Source organism: Miscanthus floridulus, chromosome 14 (assembly GCF_019320115.1).
Source record: "Miscanthus floridulus cultivar M001 chromosome 14, ASM1932011v1, whole genome shotgun sequence".
NCBI classification, from domain to species: domain Eukaryota; kingdom Viridiplantae; phylum Streptophyta; class Magnoliopsida; order Poales; family Poaceae; genus Miscanthus; species Miscanthus floridulus.
Window position 1 is genome coordinate 73,726,667 of NC_089593.1, and position 18,032 is coordinate 73,744,698.

The window sequence follows — 18,032 nt, forward strand, 5'->3', positions numbered from 1 at the left end:
TGACGACGTATGATGCTGGTCCCAAACAAGTACCGACGGCTGACGCATCGACACCGTGCGGCTTCAGCAGGTTAGGCTACAGTGCTACAGCACCGACATGCCACGCCGCCCGATCGCTCGCTGCTTCTCCATGGCACCACCACGGCGCCTGTGTACTCGCATGAGAAAACAAAGCCAGGCCTGTCCCACACGAGAAAACAACACGGCAACTTGGGGAGAGCGCAGCAGGTGGTGCCGTGGTGGGCACAACAAGGTGGCCGAGGGCCGAGGGCCAACCTGCCCACATTGCCCATGGACAAGCTCCAAACCACGAAATGCCAAGCTGATCATGTCCAAACTCCCCCAACCATCTTCAACCTTCAGCAGCTTGGGTAGGCAGCTTGATCTAAAGCCATCAGCAGCGTGATCCGACAGTCAAAACGTACGCCATCCCAGACCGAAATCTGGTGTAGACACATGTGCTGGATCCAGCTCCCTTTTGGGCTTCTTAAATTCCAATTCCAAGTGCATCAGTTCATTTGTTTCAAAAAAAAAAAAAGGTGCATCGCTTCATGACATGATGAGCTCATGTGCAATGGTCCTGCGTTCTTTGCTGTCAAAAGAAAGCACATGAAGAAAGGTACCTTTACAGATCTTGTAACATGATGTCTTCTACAACAACAATATCTGATCATAGCAGCAATAGTATGCACTTCATGTGGCTCAAAAAACTGCTTCGTTGAGTATGGAACAGACACTCCTCGGCAACCGATCAATGGATACAGAATTAACAACAATATACACAGCATGTACCCATGGATACAATGATTCAAGGTAATTTTATTCAATTAGATATAAGAGCAACCTAATTTGGCTGCATATCTCAGAAAGTGCTACAATACTTTTAGGACTAAAAATTGGTGCTGACAAAATCCCCAAGGTTAGATACTTGGCAGGGGCAATGAAACCCTCATGATTAGTCAGGCGTCGCCACGCCCTGGTTAAGCTCAGCGAATCTCATGCCAACCCTCATGGAGTGCTTCAGGAACTTCTCGGCGCAGCGGCGAACACATGACTCCTCTTGTTTGTCCAGGGTCTTGCGGCGGAACGTGTCCACGCAGTCTGTGAAGCACCTCTCCACCAGGGAATTGTACATTCTTAGACTGCAAAGTGATACAGCAAAGGTGTGAAAGGAGTGAAGAATCAATGAGTTATCAGACATTTCACGTAGTTTTTAATTAGAAAAAGGTGATTATATTTTAGGAAACCCCATTTGAAATTATGTCAAGCATTGCAGCATGTATTTGCAGGAGTGTCGAGTTAGACAAAAGGAAAAGGAATCAAATTTACGAGGAAATACCACTTGAAATTAAGTTAAGCATTACAGTATTTGCAGGAGTTTTGAGTTAGACAAAAGGTAAAAGTTAAATTTAGGAGGAAACACCACTTACAATTAAGTCCAGAATTAAAGTACTTGCTAGAATCAAGGATCATTCATTCATTCAACTGGGAAATAGTATTCTGTTCCATAATTGCATACTTATTTGTCCACACTTTTGAATAACTTCACTCTGTGACTTCTAGCCCTAGCCTGAAGCAACAGGACAACAACACTTGCATTTCTGGCTCCAGCATCATCACCTTGAACTAGAATTAACCAATGGGAAATTTGAATGTAACAGTTGTGAACCACAAAATGAGAAGCCTAGAACCATTGACCAACAAATCCAATGTGGCAGAACTTAACATCACAAACAACAAAATAGATGCAGACAAGCATCAAAACTACCAATTTTGAAGCTGATCAGCTTGTCAAACAGTCATACAGAGTCAAACAGTCATACAGAGTCGCTATGGTTAGTGAGCAGACGAATTTTTCAAGCTTAGAAATTCTGGGTATGAATTCACCTGATAGTTTGGCACCCTGTGATTCCTGAATCTAACTAAAGCACTTGGTATCAATAGGACTAGCTAAGAACTTTTCCATTTCCCAACCGTGATCGTTCAGTTCCTTTACTGAACTCATTACAGCAGGACAAACTAAACTATTTATCACTGAGCAGCTTGTCATACAGTCATACAGAGTCAAACGTCTGAAAATTGTACTTCAATTTCAATCAACAAAAGAACTCGCTAAACCTATACTGATTCGCATGATTTGGGACGTATAAGGTGCAGAATCACATAAATTTAGTGGACACCTACAGTCAAAACGCTTCTCTTACAATGCACCGCATCAGTGCGCTGCGCGCCTGCGCCAATCACTTCAATTTTCGAAGGCTTTCCCCAAACCCCATTTTATGCTTCCAAATCCAGCTCGTCGGAGCAACAGGCGCTCAGCGCCCACACGATCTCTACCAGGTGCCGCTAAAGAATACTTAAAATAGAGGCCAGCAGCGATTAGGCGCGAAGGAAACGGTAAAATATCAGGGATGCGTTCGTATGGCCCGAACCTGTCGCGGATCTGGAGCTGGTCGACCATGGCGGCCATGCGCATCTTGTCCTCCTCGGGGAGGCTGTCCAGGTCGCCCAGCATGCTCTTGTCCATGGCCGCCGCCGCCGCCGCCCGGAGAACAAGAACGCTAGGGTTTTACTTGTTGCATAATAATTGTATCGATGACCTGGTGTACTGGACATACGGATTGGGCCGGGCCGTTATGGGCCTCACACGTGAAGCCCAGTAGATAAGTAGCCCAACTTTATGTGATTTCAGGTCTACTCTGGATGATTTTTGGTAGACATTTGCGAGAAATCGCATCTTTACAGCAAAGTTCATATGGTTTTCTCTCGGGGAAATAATTATGTGGCTATTCTTGTAAGGTTTATATATTACTTAAAAAACAAGTGATCCAGTAATCTCAGCAGAGCGAACTGCTACTTGCTGTCATTTTTTTTTTTTGAAAAAAAAAAGCTACTTGCTGTCATCAAATTACTGTATGTAAAAGGAAAAAAAAAGGGTGGCCAAGATGCACAAGCAAACCACGTATTGGGTGAACAGGACACTGTTACAGCATAGAACACACAGATTGGGTGAACAGGAGCTTGGGTAGCCACATGATTCCCCAGCAACACAGAACACACAGTTCGCCCCATCACAGCTTCACAAGTGTTCACCGTACCTGACACCGGGTGTCTGGATAGCTCCTTATTTACTCACACGGTCACACACACACATACAGGGTGACGAACTGACGATGACGAGCATGCACGCAACGCAAATCACCTTTTCTCCATCAGCAGTTGCAAGGGTTGCACTTGCACCCGGAGCCGCAGCTGCAGCCATGGCCGGCCTCACCGGACTCCGCGGCCTTCTGGAACCCGGCCTCGAGGTGCCTGCCAAAGAAAGGGGTGAAAAAATTTCAGGCATGGAAATTGACATAGACAAGTTCAGGTTTTGAGTTTGGCATCTGTGTTGAATTGTGGCGCAAATCTTAGATCACACATGGTGAGAATGCATACCCCTTCTCGGGTGCAACGCCGAGGACCGTGGCCGGGGTGGCGGCGGCGGCGCTCTTCTCGGCCAAGTCAGGGTACATCTTTCTGCGTCCGGCAAAATTGAAGCATCAGAAACATTCACCCGTTCGCTGTTTGGTTTCAGCCAGGCTTATTCAACAAGCCAACAGTGTTTTCCTCTCACACTAAATCAGCATCAGCCAGCCCAAACCAGTTCAGAAACCAACCAGCGAAATCAGTCAAACCAGATGCTATCTCTGAACAGTTTATTAGTGGTTGTGAAACGTACCCGCATCCGCCGCCGCAGCCGCAGCTGGAACCGCAGTTGCAGCTTCCACCGCAAGACATCTTCTGAACTTCTCGGTCTCCTGCAACCTCGAGAACTCCTATGCAGAGACGGGAAGCTTGAGTTGATGAGCACAGAGCAGTTGCCAAGAAGAGCACAGATGTCCCTGCTATTTAGGGCGCGTTTAGTTCTGAAAATTTTTGGCTTTTGCCTACTGTAGCACTTTCGTTTGTATTTGACAAAAATTGTCCAATTATAGACTATTTAGACTTAACAGATTCGTCTCGCCAATTATAGGTAAACTGTGCAATTAGTTATTCTTTTTACCTACATTTAATACTCCATACATGTGCCGCAAGATTTGATGTGACAGAGAATCTTGAAAATTTTTGGTTTTTGGTGGAATAACATGGCCTAGGGCTTGAGAGGGAAACCAACTAACCAAGTAACAGTAACTGGTTAAAAAAAAAGTAACCAAGTAACTGCATGACGTGTCAAGCTTTTACAGGTCGTCTGAAATAGTCGTGCAGGATTCCAGGACTCCAAACCCTGACAGATTCTTGTGTGCTGTCGTTTTCAGAGTAAGATAAAGGTTGTGGTGCTGCTGCAAAAACTGAAATGGCATGAAAATACAATTCTTTGCTGGGTGTTGGGTAGTTTTGACTTTTGTAGCACAATATACTTTTATAGCAGGTACTTGCAAAATTTGAACTATTCTTCTATTTCAGTTGGGATTAAATTCTTGTGCAAATGGAACCGGATTCAACCCTCTGCTGGTTCAAACCTTATCTGTTCTTTGCTTTCCAGAACAGAGATGCCACCTCTTTGCTTAAAACGTGTCTCTTCAGCTAACTTAATTCAAACTTCTTGCCCAACTTGCATGAAATCTGGTCGAATCCTTAGCTGTTTGGAGTCTCGCTTTCACACCTTGATGCAACACGTTGCTTAAATAGATGCATCATTGCGCAGCTTCAAATCAGTAGGTTTCTTGTAAGAGTTGAATTGGGATATTTTTTTGGACAACATGCATTGAATTTGATCAAATCCTTATCTTTTCGAATCTTGCTTTTCAGACCATGATGCCAACTTATTGCCCGAATTGATTCATTATTGCACGTCTTCAAGTTGAATACGTTGCTTGTAAGAGTTGAATTCAAATTTTCAGCACAACTTGCATTGAATGTGATCAAAATCCTTATCTGTTCGAATCTTGCTTTTCAGACCTTGATGCCAACCATTGTTTAAATTGATGCGTTATTGGACGTCTTCAAATTTAATACGTTGCTTGCAAGAGTTGAATTCAAATTTGCAGCACAACGTGCATTGAATGTGATCAAAATCCTTATCTGTTCGAATCTTGCTTTTCAGACTTTGATGCCGACCATTGTTTCAGATTTAATACGTTGCTTGCAAGAGTTGAACTCAAAAACGTACATCATCTCTGGACTAGTGAGAGATTTTGAGATATTTACTTCCAATAAGACGTGCTTGAATTCAAATAAACATGCAGACAATGGGACAAATCTCTAGCTGTTTTGAGTTCACATTTGGTTCCACGGCTTGTGTACAGCTAAGGACGGAAACTTTGTGAGAAAGTGAGGAAGATAAAATAGAATCAAATCGAATCCTCTGTGCAGCATTGCTGAAAATCTACCGAAGAAAGAAGAAACATGCTAACAAAAATAAACAAAAAAATGTAATAAATCGCCCACCGTGGGGCTCGAACCCAAGACCACAAGATTAAGAGCCTTGCGCTCTACCGACTGATCTAGGCGGGCTTGGTGCTAAGGCTTGTATTTTCCACTAGAAATTTTATATTCCACCTTGCAACTACAAATTGTATATTGCACCTTTTTTTTTTTCTAAAATAAAATCTTTAGCATGGTAGTGCCGCTTCCTAATCTGACTTTGATAAAATATGCTACTTCACGAGAATGGAGATACTAGGCAGTGGAAACAACTGGATCCTGTAACATCCTATACCCTTTTTTTTTTCTTTTTCTCTCCGTATTTCAGACGTTTCACCTGAACTTCATTCGTCTTTCAGACAAATGGCAATTGCAGAACTTTTGCTTAAAAGGAAGCACATTTGTGCACACACCGTTTCTCCTACAACTAAAAAGAACAAAGTGTGGACATTTTTTGGTGCGATATTTATTTTGGTTCGTCCATCTGCCCACGCCTGCGATCCCACGACATCTCCTTGATTGAATATTGCATGTCATGTGATAGAGGAATCACAACAAAATAGGAAGTAGAAAATTATTGTGCTATCCATATACACATTGCATGTTTGCATGCACCAGCATACATGGCAACGAGCAAAAGGAAAGAGAATTAACACAGAAGGAAAAGAGAATTAAGACAAAAGAAACCTCTTTGCATTTCTGATAACCTTGTCAAATCTGCCTACATTTAATTATTTTCCCTCTTTGCATTTGCAAAAGGGACAGCTTTTTCCTCCTTTCATTTGGTTTCACGCTCACGTGTTCCATCGCCCTCGCTTGCTGTTTCTTGCGTGAACCATAGTTGATGTCATCTGTCTTCCATGGCTCAGCCTCCCAATCTCAAGAGAAGGTCCCTACCTCTCCTTGACTGGAGATCCGGCCTGCTAGAGGATCTCCTCGAGTCCATCGGGCAGCGTCTCGCATCAGGCCACGACGCGACGTCCTTCCGATCCGCTTGCTCCCCATGGTGCGCCGACGTCCCGTTCGCGACCTTCAGGGCGCTCCTGCTGCTCCCGTTCGACCCCGACTCGGACCGCGTCGGCTTCTACTGCGTCCCGGAGAAGAAGGTCTTGTCCAAGACGCTGCCCGACGTGCGCGGTAAGGTGGCGTGTGGCTCCTCGTGTGGGTGGCTGGCGCTCATGGACGAGGCGGCGTCCGTGACGCTGCTGAATCCATTCGCCGGTGCCCGTGCCCCCCGCGTTGAGCTCCCGCCAGCAGGCGAACACGTCGCGGCGGCGTCCTCATCGGAACGCGTGTCTAGGGTCCACGGCCGGTGGGTCCTCCATCCCACCAACGGTTACGGGGACGCAGATGCCGCAGACAGACCCATCAAGCTAGAAGACATGAGGGACGTGTTCTTCCGTGAGATCGTGCTCTCGGCGCCGCCTGACGCCGCCGGCCACGAGTGCGTGGCCATGGCCATGCTTGGGTGCTCCACGGAGGTCGCGTTCTGTCGGGTTGGAGTCGACAGCGCATGGACGCTGCTCGACACCAAACTGGAGTTCTCCGTGGGGTCCATCGTCAACTGCCAAGACAAGTTCTTGGCGATCGACTGCACTGGAGAAATCTTCGTCTGCAGCAGCAACGCCACCGGCACTACTCCAACTGCGACGCTGCTGCCATCGCTGTCGCCACCTGCGGGGCTCTGCCATCGCTGTCGCCACCTACGGGGCTCTGCCACCGCAGCTACCTGGAATCAAACGGTGAGCTACACATTGTGGGTGCCATGGTGAGCACGTTCCACGAGACACAAAGCTTCACCTACAGCAGCATGATCTACAAGTGCAACCTCCACGACCGTACGCCGGAGTGGTCCAGGGTGAGGGACATCGGTGATCAGACACTGTTCGTGTCTAAACATTTCAATGAAAGCTTCAGTGGAACAAGTGTATCCAAGTACAAGGAGAACAAAATCTACATGCCTGAGCCATTGTATGAGGATCCATACGACTTGGTCCATCGACTGAAGATCGTTGATATTGCTACCGGCGTATCCGAAGTGAAGCCCGTCCAGGAAAAGATGTAGGGTTCCGAGACTTTAGGTTGGATTCAACCTAATCTCTGTAAGCTCTAGAGTTTATGAGCTTGTGACGCCGCGCACTCCGTGACTGTGTTAAATTTATGAACTTTGCTTTTTGAATTAAATGTCACTTTAACGTTGGTATTTAATTTAACAGTATTGTTATCTTATCGTGCGATCCGTGTGTTTTTAGTATAAATTGTTAGTTATCCCGTAGCAACGCACGGGCACTAGTGAAGCCATAATGATCTGGTGCGATTGTGCGAATAATAGGATCCTGTACCTCCTGCACCCTCTTCAACTTTTCAAACATTCAGCTTGAATTTCACAGAACCTCTGCAGCTAAAAGCATTCCAGATTACACATCAAAGAAAAAAAAACGCCTCTTTGCCTATTAAGCCAAGAAGATTGCAAGTACAGATCTATAACTATATATGACGATCCACTAAAAAGATGCGCGTAGTCACACTCACACATATATAACAGATTAACAGAGTAGTGTTTTTCACATTCAGAATTGTGCCTTCCACATATTCATGAATAGAGGACAAACACCAGAATTTGTATAAGAGTCACGAGCTAGATATGTACCAGCATTGACTAATAAAAACTCATGACAGTTTGGATGAACTTAACAGGTATATAATGCTATCTATTTCCTGTCTATTGTTTACCTCCTGTTTCTGACTTTCTATGAATGGCTAACATCTACTATATTTGACAGTTGCTAGAATAGCCAGTCTGGTAAAATTATCTACACAGTTACTGTTGCACAATGCGAGACAAGCGATCCATCTAGCTAGTACCTTTCTTCAGATAGCATGTTACTGTTCAGCCTTATGATCAAATTACTCCAAAGCTCAAGCTGCCCAAAAAAAGATCTGGACAGTCATTCATCAATTGATTCTAACACTATCTGAATGACAACATCATCCAGCAGGTCCTCCACCATCAGATCCTCCATGTCCAACGCGGTGCACTCCGCGTCATATACCAGGTTCATCCAGCTGTCCTTCCTCATAAGATCATGTGCCACAATGTCCTCCACCGTCTGGCCTTCCTTCCAATGCAGGCTCAGGTAGCAGCTCACCTTCGCCCACACCTCCTCAAGGACATGATACCCCATGGGAATGGGTCTGGTTCGCAGGTCGAAGCGTGAGTGCCATGGGCCGATGACAAGCGAAGAGTCATAGATGTCCAGCAGGACCTCGTTGACGAGATCAAACAGGAGCATGCGCCTGACAATACTGTGCGGCTCATCGCTTGCAATGCTGACCTCCTGACATGAGCATTCTGCCTCATCAAAGACCACAGGGCTGACTGGCTGATTGGATGCGTACCAGTTGACATCGCCGCAGCTGAATCCTGATTTCTTGAGGATATCCTTGACATACTGGAAATCAGCCTCGTTCTTGTCACTGACATAAATGTGCAAGGGTTCCGCAGCACCTTGTTCAGAAAACTCGTGTATGAAGCGAAAATCCGAATCCAAAGCATCGTTAGTTATGGGCTGCCCTGACTTGACTAGCCACTCTTCATCTTCAAGATCAACATCCTTGGCACCAGACAGTTGTGTCGCCTTAACTAACCACTCTTCATCCTCACGATCAATACCATTCATGACACCAGAGTGCTTCAGTGGCGTGACCAGCCATTCTTCATCATTGAAATTGGCAGCATATGCTCCTGCAGACAGTGGTGGCTTGACTAACCAGTCCTCGTCCTCGAGCTGCAAGTTTTCGAATGGTTGCTCTGAATCTAAAAATTGTATTAAGAAAAGAAAAGTGTCACAAGGATTGAAGTACTAGAAAACACATATAAGCAATGGGTTTTAGAGTTTCAGCATAGCGCAGAAAATACAATTAGTAATGGAAAAGGATGCAATTTGATAGGAAAAGAAGATATGCTTGACAAAAGTAACTAGTCTGCTTCTGAATGGGGGAAAAATCATGAACTTTTACTAGTAATTTTGCATTTTATAGTAAACGAAGAGTTCAAATATAATCCACCTGCTATAGAACACTCTGTGAAACTACGAGTACGGTCTTGAAAGAATGACCGATCGAAGGAAGGTAAACTATTAATGCGGCGGTGGGAGAAAGACCGGCCAAGAGAAGACAGACTTGGACTTCGAAGGATCCTGCGGAAATCCTCTTCCAAGAAGCCTATGAAAGCAATTTGTGCAAAAAATTGTGACAATATTGTAAGTCTTCTAATAGAAAAACTGTGTTAATCTTAACTTTCTTTTGTCATCTTACCTCCACAATTTAATTCAATGTGAATATTTTCTGATTGTTCTGTGATATCATCAGGATAGAAATTTCCTTCTGCAAAGATACTGAAGGCATCGATTCCATGTGAAGAAAACTGATCAGATTCCACATTGCAAGTCTTGGACCCAATCTGAGAAGCTGAAACTTCAGGCAGGGCCTCTTGGTGAGATGAACATAACCGCATCTCTGGAAGAGAAGTTATTCTTTTGAGGCCCATTGGCATCTTCTTATCATTTAAGCTTGCACCGCCTTCCATTGTCATGTTTAATCTTTCTGGAGAAATTCTTGAGTCCCTCGAGATTGACTCATAAAGTGTTGAATACTTGTCTACTGATTCTGCAATAGAATATGATCTTCGCATTTGTTTCTCCTCCTGGACAAACTTCTCCGTGGAGGAGCTCCTGGTCAATCCAGACATTTTTTGGCCATACGGCAGTTTGTGGAAAACTCCATCCTTGGTAATCCGAGCAAGCTCCTTCCGGTTCTCCCTTACGACATCTTTGATCTTTCTACTGATAGCTTTAAAACGGTTTGAAGCTGTTCCAGCTTTCTTCAGGCTCCTTGATTCTGCAAGAGAAACTGCGGAGCTGTCAACACCAGTAGGCATTCTTGTACTAATGACTTTTGCAGCTTCCAGGTCAGCGGTAGGTCTCGAGGGTGACCTTTGGATTTCTGACCTCCTGCTTTTCTCACTGTCACTCCGATCAAATATAGGGTTACGTTTCCCTGATGGCCCTCCTGGTCTTGGAAATGATTCCAATTTGTTCAGTGGTACAGAACCACTGGATGAAGCTTCTTGCCCTTGCTGTTCAGGTGGTACTAGTAATGAAGGATCATGAAGAATCTTCAGAAATAGTTCCCTATGTGCATTAAACAATTCAAGAAAATCCAAGAACTCCTTCGAGTGATGTGTTGCAGCATCACGAGTTTTTTGTGTAGAGGGAGCCTCACTCTCACCAGTGAGATTTCCAGGTGCTGTCTCACAGGGTGCCTCCAGATCTATGCTATCTTTGCCATCCATGCTGCCACAAGCCCTGGAGGGCTCTTGCACATTGGGATGTTCTGGAATCTCATGTGACAGTGGTGGCGGTTCACTGTGAGAAGAATCCATCTCATTGGAGCCCGAGTTGTTCATTGCATGATAATGTGCAGCTAACTCATCAGGAACCTCATAATCAAAGCATTTCGAGTGATGGATTGATCTGGAGCGCAGAAGACGTGATGAGGATGGGGAGCTGGCTGGTGAGCTGCTCTTCTTTTTGTCTTTCCCGGGTGTTTTTTTCTTGAACATGAGTGTCCTCCATATGAACATATGGGACTTACCAGTTTGAGAGTCACTATTAGTTTCCTTCTGCAAGTGAACACCACAAGTAGAGTTAGAAAAAAAAATTGAGAGGTGCATTAACACTTGACTGGAACTACATCAATAACTTGAAATATACATGTAAAGAGTCCTAGTGATTTAGCATTGACAACTAGAAAATTATCACCAAAGGTTGCAAAGCTCTCATAGATTGCAAACATGGCAATTTTCATCACTATAGTTTGTTGGTTGTGCCATTATACGAATGATATTGTAAGATCCATCACTTCAATATACCAGTAGAAATCTATGAGGCTTCTGTGGTTACCATAAAAGAAATGCAGTTTATGCACCTACCGGGATATTTTCATCTTTTTCACTGCTAGTTTTGGGCTTTGGGACTTTCACTCCTACAACAAATAGAAAAATGTGGTGAGCACACTACAATTTTAGATGACCAAATAAAGAGACCTGCCCTTGCTATGGTCAGCTTTCAGATAAAAACAGCAAAGATAAATCTAGGGCAATAAGGCCAAGATCCAATTCATAACCAGGGAAAAAGCATGGCACAGACAATCCTGTGGACATAATAAAAGGCGTCACCAAAAATGCAAAACTGAAAGTAGAAATATGTAAAACCTTACTGAGCGTATTGTTACTTCCTTCGCTGTGCTTTCGGTAGGCAATCATCTTCGGCATTTGCAGCCGTTGGTTGAGGGCAAGGAAGTTGAACAGGCCTTCAAGGCAGCCTGTGCTCTTCGTATCAAACCGCTTGCTCTCAGCCATTGTTTCAGCAAACCTAGCATCAGTGTAGAAAGGGCAAGATTCAGAACACCCTAAAAGTCAACCTCAATATATTGGGATACCCAGACCCATTTCCAATATGTATAAAAGGCTCAGTACTGCAGATGCTCCAGATATCCATTTTTCTCAAAAATATAGGTGCATCAATTAAGTGCTAATTTTTATTTAGCCCAGCAAGAGAATGTATGTTCTAATTATGTGAATCAAATACAAAAGTTTGACATACAAGTTCCACGTAGGGCACATACCCCATTTGAGGTTTACATTTGATAACTCAACTGCTAATTTGGGAAGATACGGTAAATTTGCAATGAAGAATTTGTGTTTTAAATAAAATACACAAGTAGTTTTTAGGGAAAACCAACCACGAACTGTCACTGATAATTCCCGTACCAAGATCATTAACATTTCAACTAGAAGAAAATCAGACATTCACAAATCGAACACAACCATGAATTGCGGCTGAAAGATATCAGGACTAATCTTCATCTTGCCAAGCGTTTGTCATGTATGGCCCTTTTTTTTGTTGTGGGGAGGAAATGCAATTTCATCCCTGCCATCGAAATGGGCATGGCACGTTTCTACTCAGGCTCAGTATCATCCACCAAGTCGCAGTTCGGCAAGGATCACATAATCAACAATTCATGTAAACGCAATTGCAATACTCCCCCAAAAACCTAAACACCAATATTAAAATCCTAACGAAACAACCGCGCGACGAGAAAAGGATTGGGAAGAGAATAAGCGATACATCATACCGGGGAAGAAGCGAAAGATCGCTCTTTTCGTGGGCTGCGCATGCGGAGAAGGGAAATGGAGCTCCTCCTCTCCATGGGCTAATGGCTATTTCCTCTCTCTTTGTTTCTCTCTCCTCCCCTAGCGAAACAAACCAAACTGTGCGAGGCAGAGAGGAATGCGCTCCTCCCCTCTCCTTCTCAGGTGCGTGCTCTAGCAGCTAGCGCTTTCAAAGATAGTCCACGCACAACTACTTTACGCTTTGCAGCACAGGGAAGAATGGCCTTGATTCTCTTTTTTTTTCTCAAAAACCAAACCTAGCGGACAGACCCATACAAGTCGATTTTTTTATTTTAGCCAAAAAAACTAAAATATTAAAAGAACATGTCTCAAACTATTTTTTCAAAAATTAGCCTTTTCAGTCACGCCCAAAGATGTGGTACAACCGGTTACCTTGATCACGTATAGTGTAATGTGACACATTTTGTGTCCGTTGGTCTCATCTATTTTGATTTTTAGTCTTTTCTTTTGTTTGTCAAAACAAAGGACCTATGTATGTCTAAATTTTTTCAAAATGTTCAAGTAGATACTAGAAGATAAACGCAACACATTTTGCTTGTGTCTATAACTCTTGTACTTTTGAAATTAAAGTTCTTTCTTTAATGTTATATTTGAGTCTTAGGTTAACTTGTTTAACCTCAAGATGGACTCCAGAAATCTAGCAAAATTATATAAATTTATAGTTAGGAAAGTAGTATTTTGGCATGCAATTTCTCATCATACATGTTTAGATGAAATCCGAAATTTCTTGAGTAACCACATGCTCAAAGTTAAGTTTTAATTCAAAACTAAATATAATTTAAAAGCATTTGAAACAACCCTAGATAGACTTAGTCTTGTTATCTAATTATGATGTTTGGATATTTAAGCAAGGGGTTGAAGAGTCAACCTTAGTTTGATCTAGGTCTTAAATTGATTTTCACATAATCACTTTTCAAAGTGGTAACATGTAAATTGTAGCACAAGTGATATACTTCATCTTAGTATATGGAGTAAAATTGAAAATTTATACTAAAGCCAATTTAATTTTAAAGCCTTAATCTAGCACCCAAAGTATTCCAAGTTTGGAAAATCGCATCAACTATATCAATATTTAGAGTTGGTTTTAAAGATATTTTATATTTAAGTTGTACAAAAACATATAATCAAAGTTGGAGTATATTCTAAAGATCTTTAATCCAAGGTATCTCGTGTTGACAAGAAATGTATGGTAGTTCTTTTAAGCAGCCAAGGTATGCACAAACTAATGATATGGGTACTAGATAGATATAGTGAGTGAAAAATGTTAAAAGATAGTATTAAGGGTCTGATAAAACAATAAGTTTGTATATAAACTTGACATAGCACCGGTAGAGAACAGAGCTTTACTCCTGGTGGGGAACCCCCTCTAATCCCGTTTCCCCACCCGGGAGCAAGCATCCGGGACTAAAGGGGGTCCTTTAGTCCCGGGTCAGGAACCGGGACTAAAGGGGGACCTTTAGTTCCGGTGGGTAACACCAACCGGGACTAAAGGTGTCTCCTGACATGCCACGATGGCCGGCACCCTTTAGTCCTGGTTGGTAATACGAACCGGGACTAAAGGTTTTTTTCTTTTCTTTTTATTTTTTTGTTTTCTTTTCAAAATAGGTTTTCGAAGTCGTATTGTACGCTGCTAATTATATATTTATACGCGCGTATAGTATGTTTTGGTTCAAGCACAATGAACGTATTAAATCACACAATTCAAGCATAGAAATATATATATATATATATGCATGCATGCATCATATATATATTTACATGCATGCATGCATATGTGTATTTTACATTATATTATTTTATGTGCATATATTACAAAAGATTGCATTACAGTTGCTGTAATATAACAAGTTTCCTCTCATCCTCTAGCTTGGCTTCCATGGCAGTGTTGGGTCGAAGTAGAACTCGCCCTTGGAATTGATGACCTAGTCATTAAAAAATCCAGCTCGAGCCTACAGGTTTGAATTAAAGGAAAATAAATTAATATATGTACATACATATATATATATATAAAGACATAGTAACACAATCAATAATAATAATTAAATGAATATATAGTGTATTTTTAACGTACTTTGAGTCTCTCTGTAGGAGTTCTTTGGGAGACCACATTGATAAACTTGCAAACATAGTAACCACAGTAGTTGTTTCCCTGTTCCTGCCTCAGACACCACTTTACGAGAAAAAGATTTATCATCCAATCTAGTGATCCGGTGAAAGCTATATGTTTAATTAATAAAGATGATGCGATTTAGGGGACTTACTTTCAAAGGGATTACATTCAGTGGCGCTTTGCATTTTCCCATGTGTTGCTTCTCAATAAAGGTTTTCCAAACACTGCCCAATAAAAAATTTGTCACGTCATCAGATATAGTTAATCATCATGTTTGTGTGTATATATAGTTGCTAGAGATACCGAAATTACCTCTGGATAATATCTATCATATCTTGATAGTCTTGTTGTGGTTTTCTCATCGAGTCATAGATTATCAAGTGACTTTTCACCAAATCGATGTCCATCAATATCCAGTGATTGTTGCATGTGTTTATAGGATATAACGCATAACACTCATTAATTAACTAGAATCAACATATAAGCCATTAAGGATGATCGACATTATTAACACTCACTTGAAGTTGTAGGGAAAGAGTATATCCTTCTTGTGGCGTTGGTTCACTAAGAAGTTCATGAGGTTACTCTCTGACTCAGACTTCCAATTAGCCTTTGGAGTAACTGGGTCTTTGAATACTATATGGGGATCAACAAAACCAATTTCATTGCAGCCTTTCTTTCTGAGCTCTGTTATTGTAAATCTACATATATATAGTACTTGTTAGGATAATTTATATGCATATACACACATATGATGAGTTTAATAATAGATCGAAAGAATTATTACTTACAGGCAATAGCAGCTAATGATAACTTTATCTAGAGAGGTCAGGTGGCATAGTTGATGAAATTCTGCAAAGTCAACATACATAATATCATCGCCACGGAACCAATGTTCGTCTCTAATTCTGACACAAACGCAGAAGTCTCCACTGGTAGACGCCTGCATGTACCACTTGTTTAGTAGGTATATTTGTGTCCCCAGATCACATAAGGCTTGAGGGTTGTATAGACTCTGACCTAGTACAAATTTTTTCTTCCAAATATCAACCTCCGCCGCACTCTCAATGTTTCTATCACCAAACATCTGGTAAAGGTCGAGACCAGTCTCTTCAATAAATTCACCAAGGTGATCCAAATCGACATCCGGAGGTATGTTTGCCTGATGCATTAATCCTAAATTCGAACCATATTCATTACCAACAACTAGCGGGGGGACTGATTGGTGCGATTGTTGTCCAAGTTGTGCAACTCCTTTCCCTGCCCGCTTCTTTTTCTATGCCGCCTCAATTGACTTGGTGAGAGTGCGGTCATAGTCCGTTAATGTTGATTTGGACGGCTTACGAGATTCCCATTGTTGTTGCTGGTAAGAAGGCACCTTTTTTCTTAGAATATCTGGAGCTACGAAGAAGTACGGTTTCTCCGGGTTTCTCCTTGCTTCTTGATCCTTTTTAAGTTTGTCATAGAATCTGGACATATTTTTTTTATATGCATCAGTTACTTCTTCCTTCTCTTCAGATATTATTTTGGGAATAGCCCTTGGTTTCACGGTGGCTTTCTTTGCCGGCGGGGACTGGTTCTTCGTTTGCGGGGCTGGCCACTTGCTAGTACTTGGCTTCTTAGTAGGCAGGGGCGGGGGAGGCGTTGGAAACCTCCTTGGAGGTGGTGGCAGTAGCGTTGGAGACCTCCTTAGAGGTGGCAGCTGCGGCGTTGGAGACCTCCTTGGAGATGGTGTGGATGCAGCCTCGCCTTCCAACACATTGTCATCGTACAGAGCACTATGATGATCTGGCGATTGAACAATTGGATTTAGGTTGGGGAGGATCTGCTACAAAAAAAAGGAATGACATATTATTATGAGCAGATTGTTAATTATTTAAGCCAATATAAATTAATGATGTAGTGTTTTCATCCGCACCTATGGTGAGGTAGTTCAGGAGGAGGTGGAGGCGACATCCCAGGAATGATGATGTAGCGCTTGCGCCATAGAATGAATGTCTTCTCTGCTTCTCCTAGAGTCTTCTTGCCATCACCTCCAGGAATGTCAAGAGGCAAATCACTAAAACCTTTTTCAGCTTTATCTACCGAGATGGTAGCATATCCTTCTTGGATTATATTCCCATGAATCCTTGGTGTCTTGGTTCGGTCGATAGGATTAACAAGACTGATAGCCACCTTGATTGTGGAATTCCCCTTCGGAATGTGTAGCTCACACGATGTATAAGGTTCAGTGACGTCATCCATAGGGAAGCGCAGTCCTGTGTCCCCTTGATTTGGTATCTCCGTGGAAGCGCAGCTGCTTTTCAACTGAACAGATTGGCTAATGTTGATTCCTGGCTCTGATGCCTGCTTGCTTGCACTCACTGCTATTTGCACTTGCCTTCTGATTTCCTCCTGCATTCTCGCTTCAAGGTTTTTTTCCCGCTCCTGTGCTTCACGCACCGCTTCCTCCAACCTCTGGAGCCGCTGTGCCTCTTCTTCCTTCTTTCTCTAGCGGCATCTGTAGGAAGGTCTGTCCTGAGGGAATCCATGCTCCCATGAGACACTTCGTTTGCCTCTAGTTCGGCCACCGTGTTCAATAATCCCGATGGCGTATGTTAGTTCATCCTTCTCTCTGTTGGGCCTGAACGCACCACTAGCAGTAGCTCTCTGAGCATAAAACAATCTTTCTACTACTTCTTGCAGTCTTGCGCCATAAACGCACTTCCCTGTCTCCTGGTCCAGTGTTCCCCCATGAGCGAAAAATCTGGTGCTATGTTCTTCTTGACATACGTCGTGTATAGGTGTTTCTTCCAAGTCTGAAACTGGGTGGCCATCTTCTTCATTGCCCAATCCCTAACTCGCTCCTTCAATTCATCACCATCTATTATATCATCATAACCATCTGTTCGGAGCGTGAAATGTACCAAGACATCTTTCCAAATTAACGTCTTGTCACGATCGGAGACAAAACTGATATGAGGAGCATTGGTCTTCTTCTTCCATTCACGGGTACTGATCGGGAGCCGGTCCCGTACAAGGTAACCACAGTAGTGCACAAATTTCGTTTTATTTGGCCCCCCCGGTTCGCCTGTATCCACATTGAACTCCGAGATGATGAAGCGGCCCTCCAATGGCTTTTTGGGACCTCGAACATTTTTACTCTTCGTTGTAGTTGTTGATGTCGATCCAGAGGGCTACAAAATATAAACATTATTTTTAATGTCATGAGCACACATAAAACATATGATAATATATATAGCTAATAATAAAAAATATATA

At 42.9% G+C, this 18,032-nt stretch overlaps 3 protein-coding genes and 1 non-coding gene across 6 annotated transcripts; all 4 read right to left on the reverse strand.

The window, feature by feature from the left end:
* Positions 1–705: 705 nt before the first annotated feature.
* Positions 706–2,581, reverse strand: LOC136505529 (mitochondrial import inner membrane translocase subunit Tim9). Its single transcript, XM_066500699.1, has 2 exons — positions 2,433–2,581; positions 706–1,142 (listed from the first exon to the last, which is right to left on the reverse strand). The coding sequence occupies exons 1-2, from the start codon at positions 2,525–2,527 to the stop codon at positions 956–958; spliced, it is 282 nt and encodes a 93-aa protein (XP_066356796.1). The 5' UTR covers positions 2,528–2,581; the 3' UTR covers positions 706–955.
* A 352-nt stretch (positions 2,582–2,933) lies between these two features.
* On the reverse strand, positions 2,934–3,842 carry LOC136505916 (metallothionein-like protein 4B). Its single transcript, XM_066501043.1, has 3 exons — positions 3,722–3,842; positions 3,439–3,519; positions 2,934–3,312 (listed from the first exon to the last, which is right to left on the reverse strand). Exons 1-3 carry the CDS (start codon positions 3,778–3,780, stop codon positions 3,213–3,215), a joined length of 240 nt encoding a protein of 79 aa, XP_066357140.1. The 5' UTR covers positions 3,781–3,842; the 3' UTR covers positions 2,934–3,212.
* Positions 3,843–5,423: 1,581 nt separating this feature from the next.
* TRNAK-CUU (transfer RNA lysine (anticodon CUU)) lies at positions 5,424–5,496 on the reverse strand. The gene has a single exon. It is a non-coding gene; the product is annotated as a tRNA-Lys (tRNA).
* Positions 5,497–7,973: 2,477 nt separating this feature from the next.
* On the reverse strand, positions 7,974–12,759 carry LOC136504969 (uncharacterized). Of its 3 annotated transcripts, XM_066500024.1 has the most exons (6): positions 12,604–12,759; positions 11,686–11,840; positions 11,399–11,451; positions 9,724–11,089; positions 9,475–9,630; positions 7,976–9,223 (listed from the first exon to the last, which is right to left on the reverse strand). In XM_066500024.1, exons 2-6 carry the CDS (start codon positions 11,825–11,827, stop codon positions 8,355–8,357), a joined length of 2,586 nt encoding a protein of 861 aa, XP_066356121.1. In that variant the 5' UTR covers positions 11,828–11,840; positions 12,604–12,759; the 3' UTR covers positions 7,976–8,354. The 3 variants fall into 3 exon arrangements, with proteins under 3 accessions (XP_066356122.1, XP_066356121.1, XP_066356123.1); XM_066500025.1 differs by lacking the exon at positions 9,475–9,630 and having other exon boundaries at positions 7,974–9,223; XM_066500026.1 differs by lacking the exon at positions 12,604–12,759 and having other exon boundaries at positions 11,681–11,813.
* Between the last annotated feature and the right edge of the window lie 5,273 nt (positions 12,760–18,032).

Coding starts and splice junctions, on each gene's coding strand:
- LOC136504969 (XM_066500024.1), bottom strand. CDS start 11,827: ATGGCTGAGAGCAAGCGGTTTGATACGAAGAGCACAGGCTGCCTTGAA. Junction 11,090..11,398: donor AAAAAGATGAAAATATCCCG/GTAGGTGCATAA, acceptor GTTCACTTGCAG/AAGGAAACTAATAGTGACTC. Junction 9,224..9,474: donor CACAGAGTGTTCTATAGCAG/GTGGATTATATT, acceptor TACAATTTTTAG/ATTCAGAGCAACCATTCGAA.
- LOC136505529 (XM_066500699.1), bottom strand. CDS start 2,527: ATGGACAAGAGCATGCTGGGCGACCTGGACAGCCTCCCCGAGGAGGAC. Junction 1,143..2,432: donor CAGCTCCAGATCCGCGACAG/GTTCGGGCCATA, acceptor ATCACTTTGCAG/TCTAAGAATGTACAATTCCC.
- LOC136505916 (XM_066501043.1), bottom strand. CDS start 3,780: ATGTCTTGCGGTGGAAGCTGCAACTGCGGTTCCAGCTGCGGCTGCGGC. Junction 3,520..3,721: donor GGCTGCGGCGGCGGATGCGG/GTACGTTTCACA, acceptor TGCCGGACGCAG/AAAGATGTACCCTGACTTGG. Junction 3,313..3,438: donor GGCGTTGCACCCGAGAAGGG/GTATGCATTCTC, acceptor TTTCTTTGGCAG/GCACCTCGAGGCCGGGTTCC.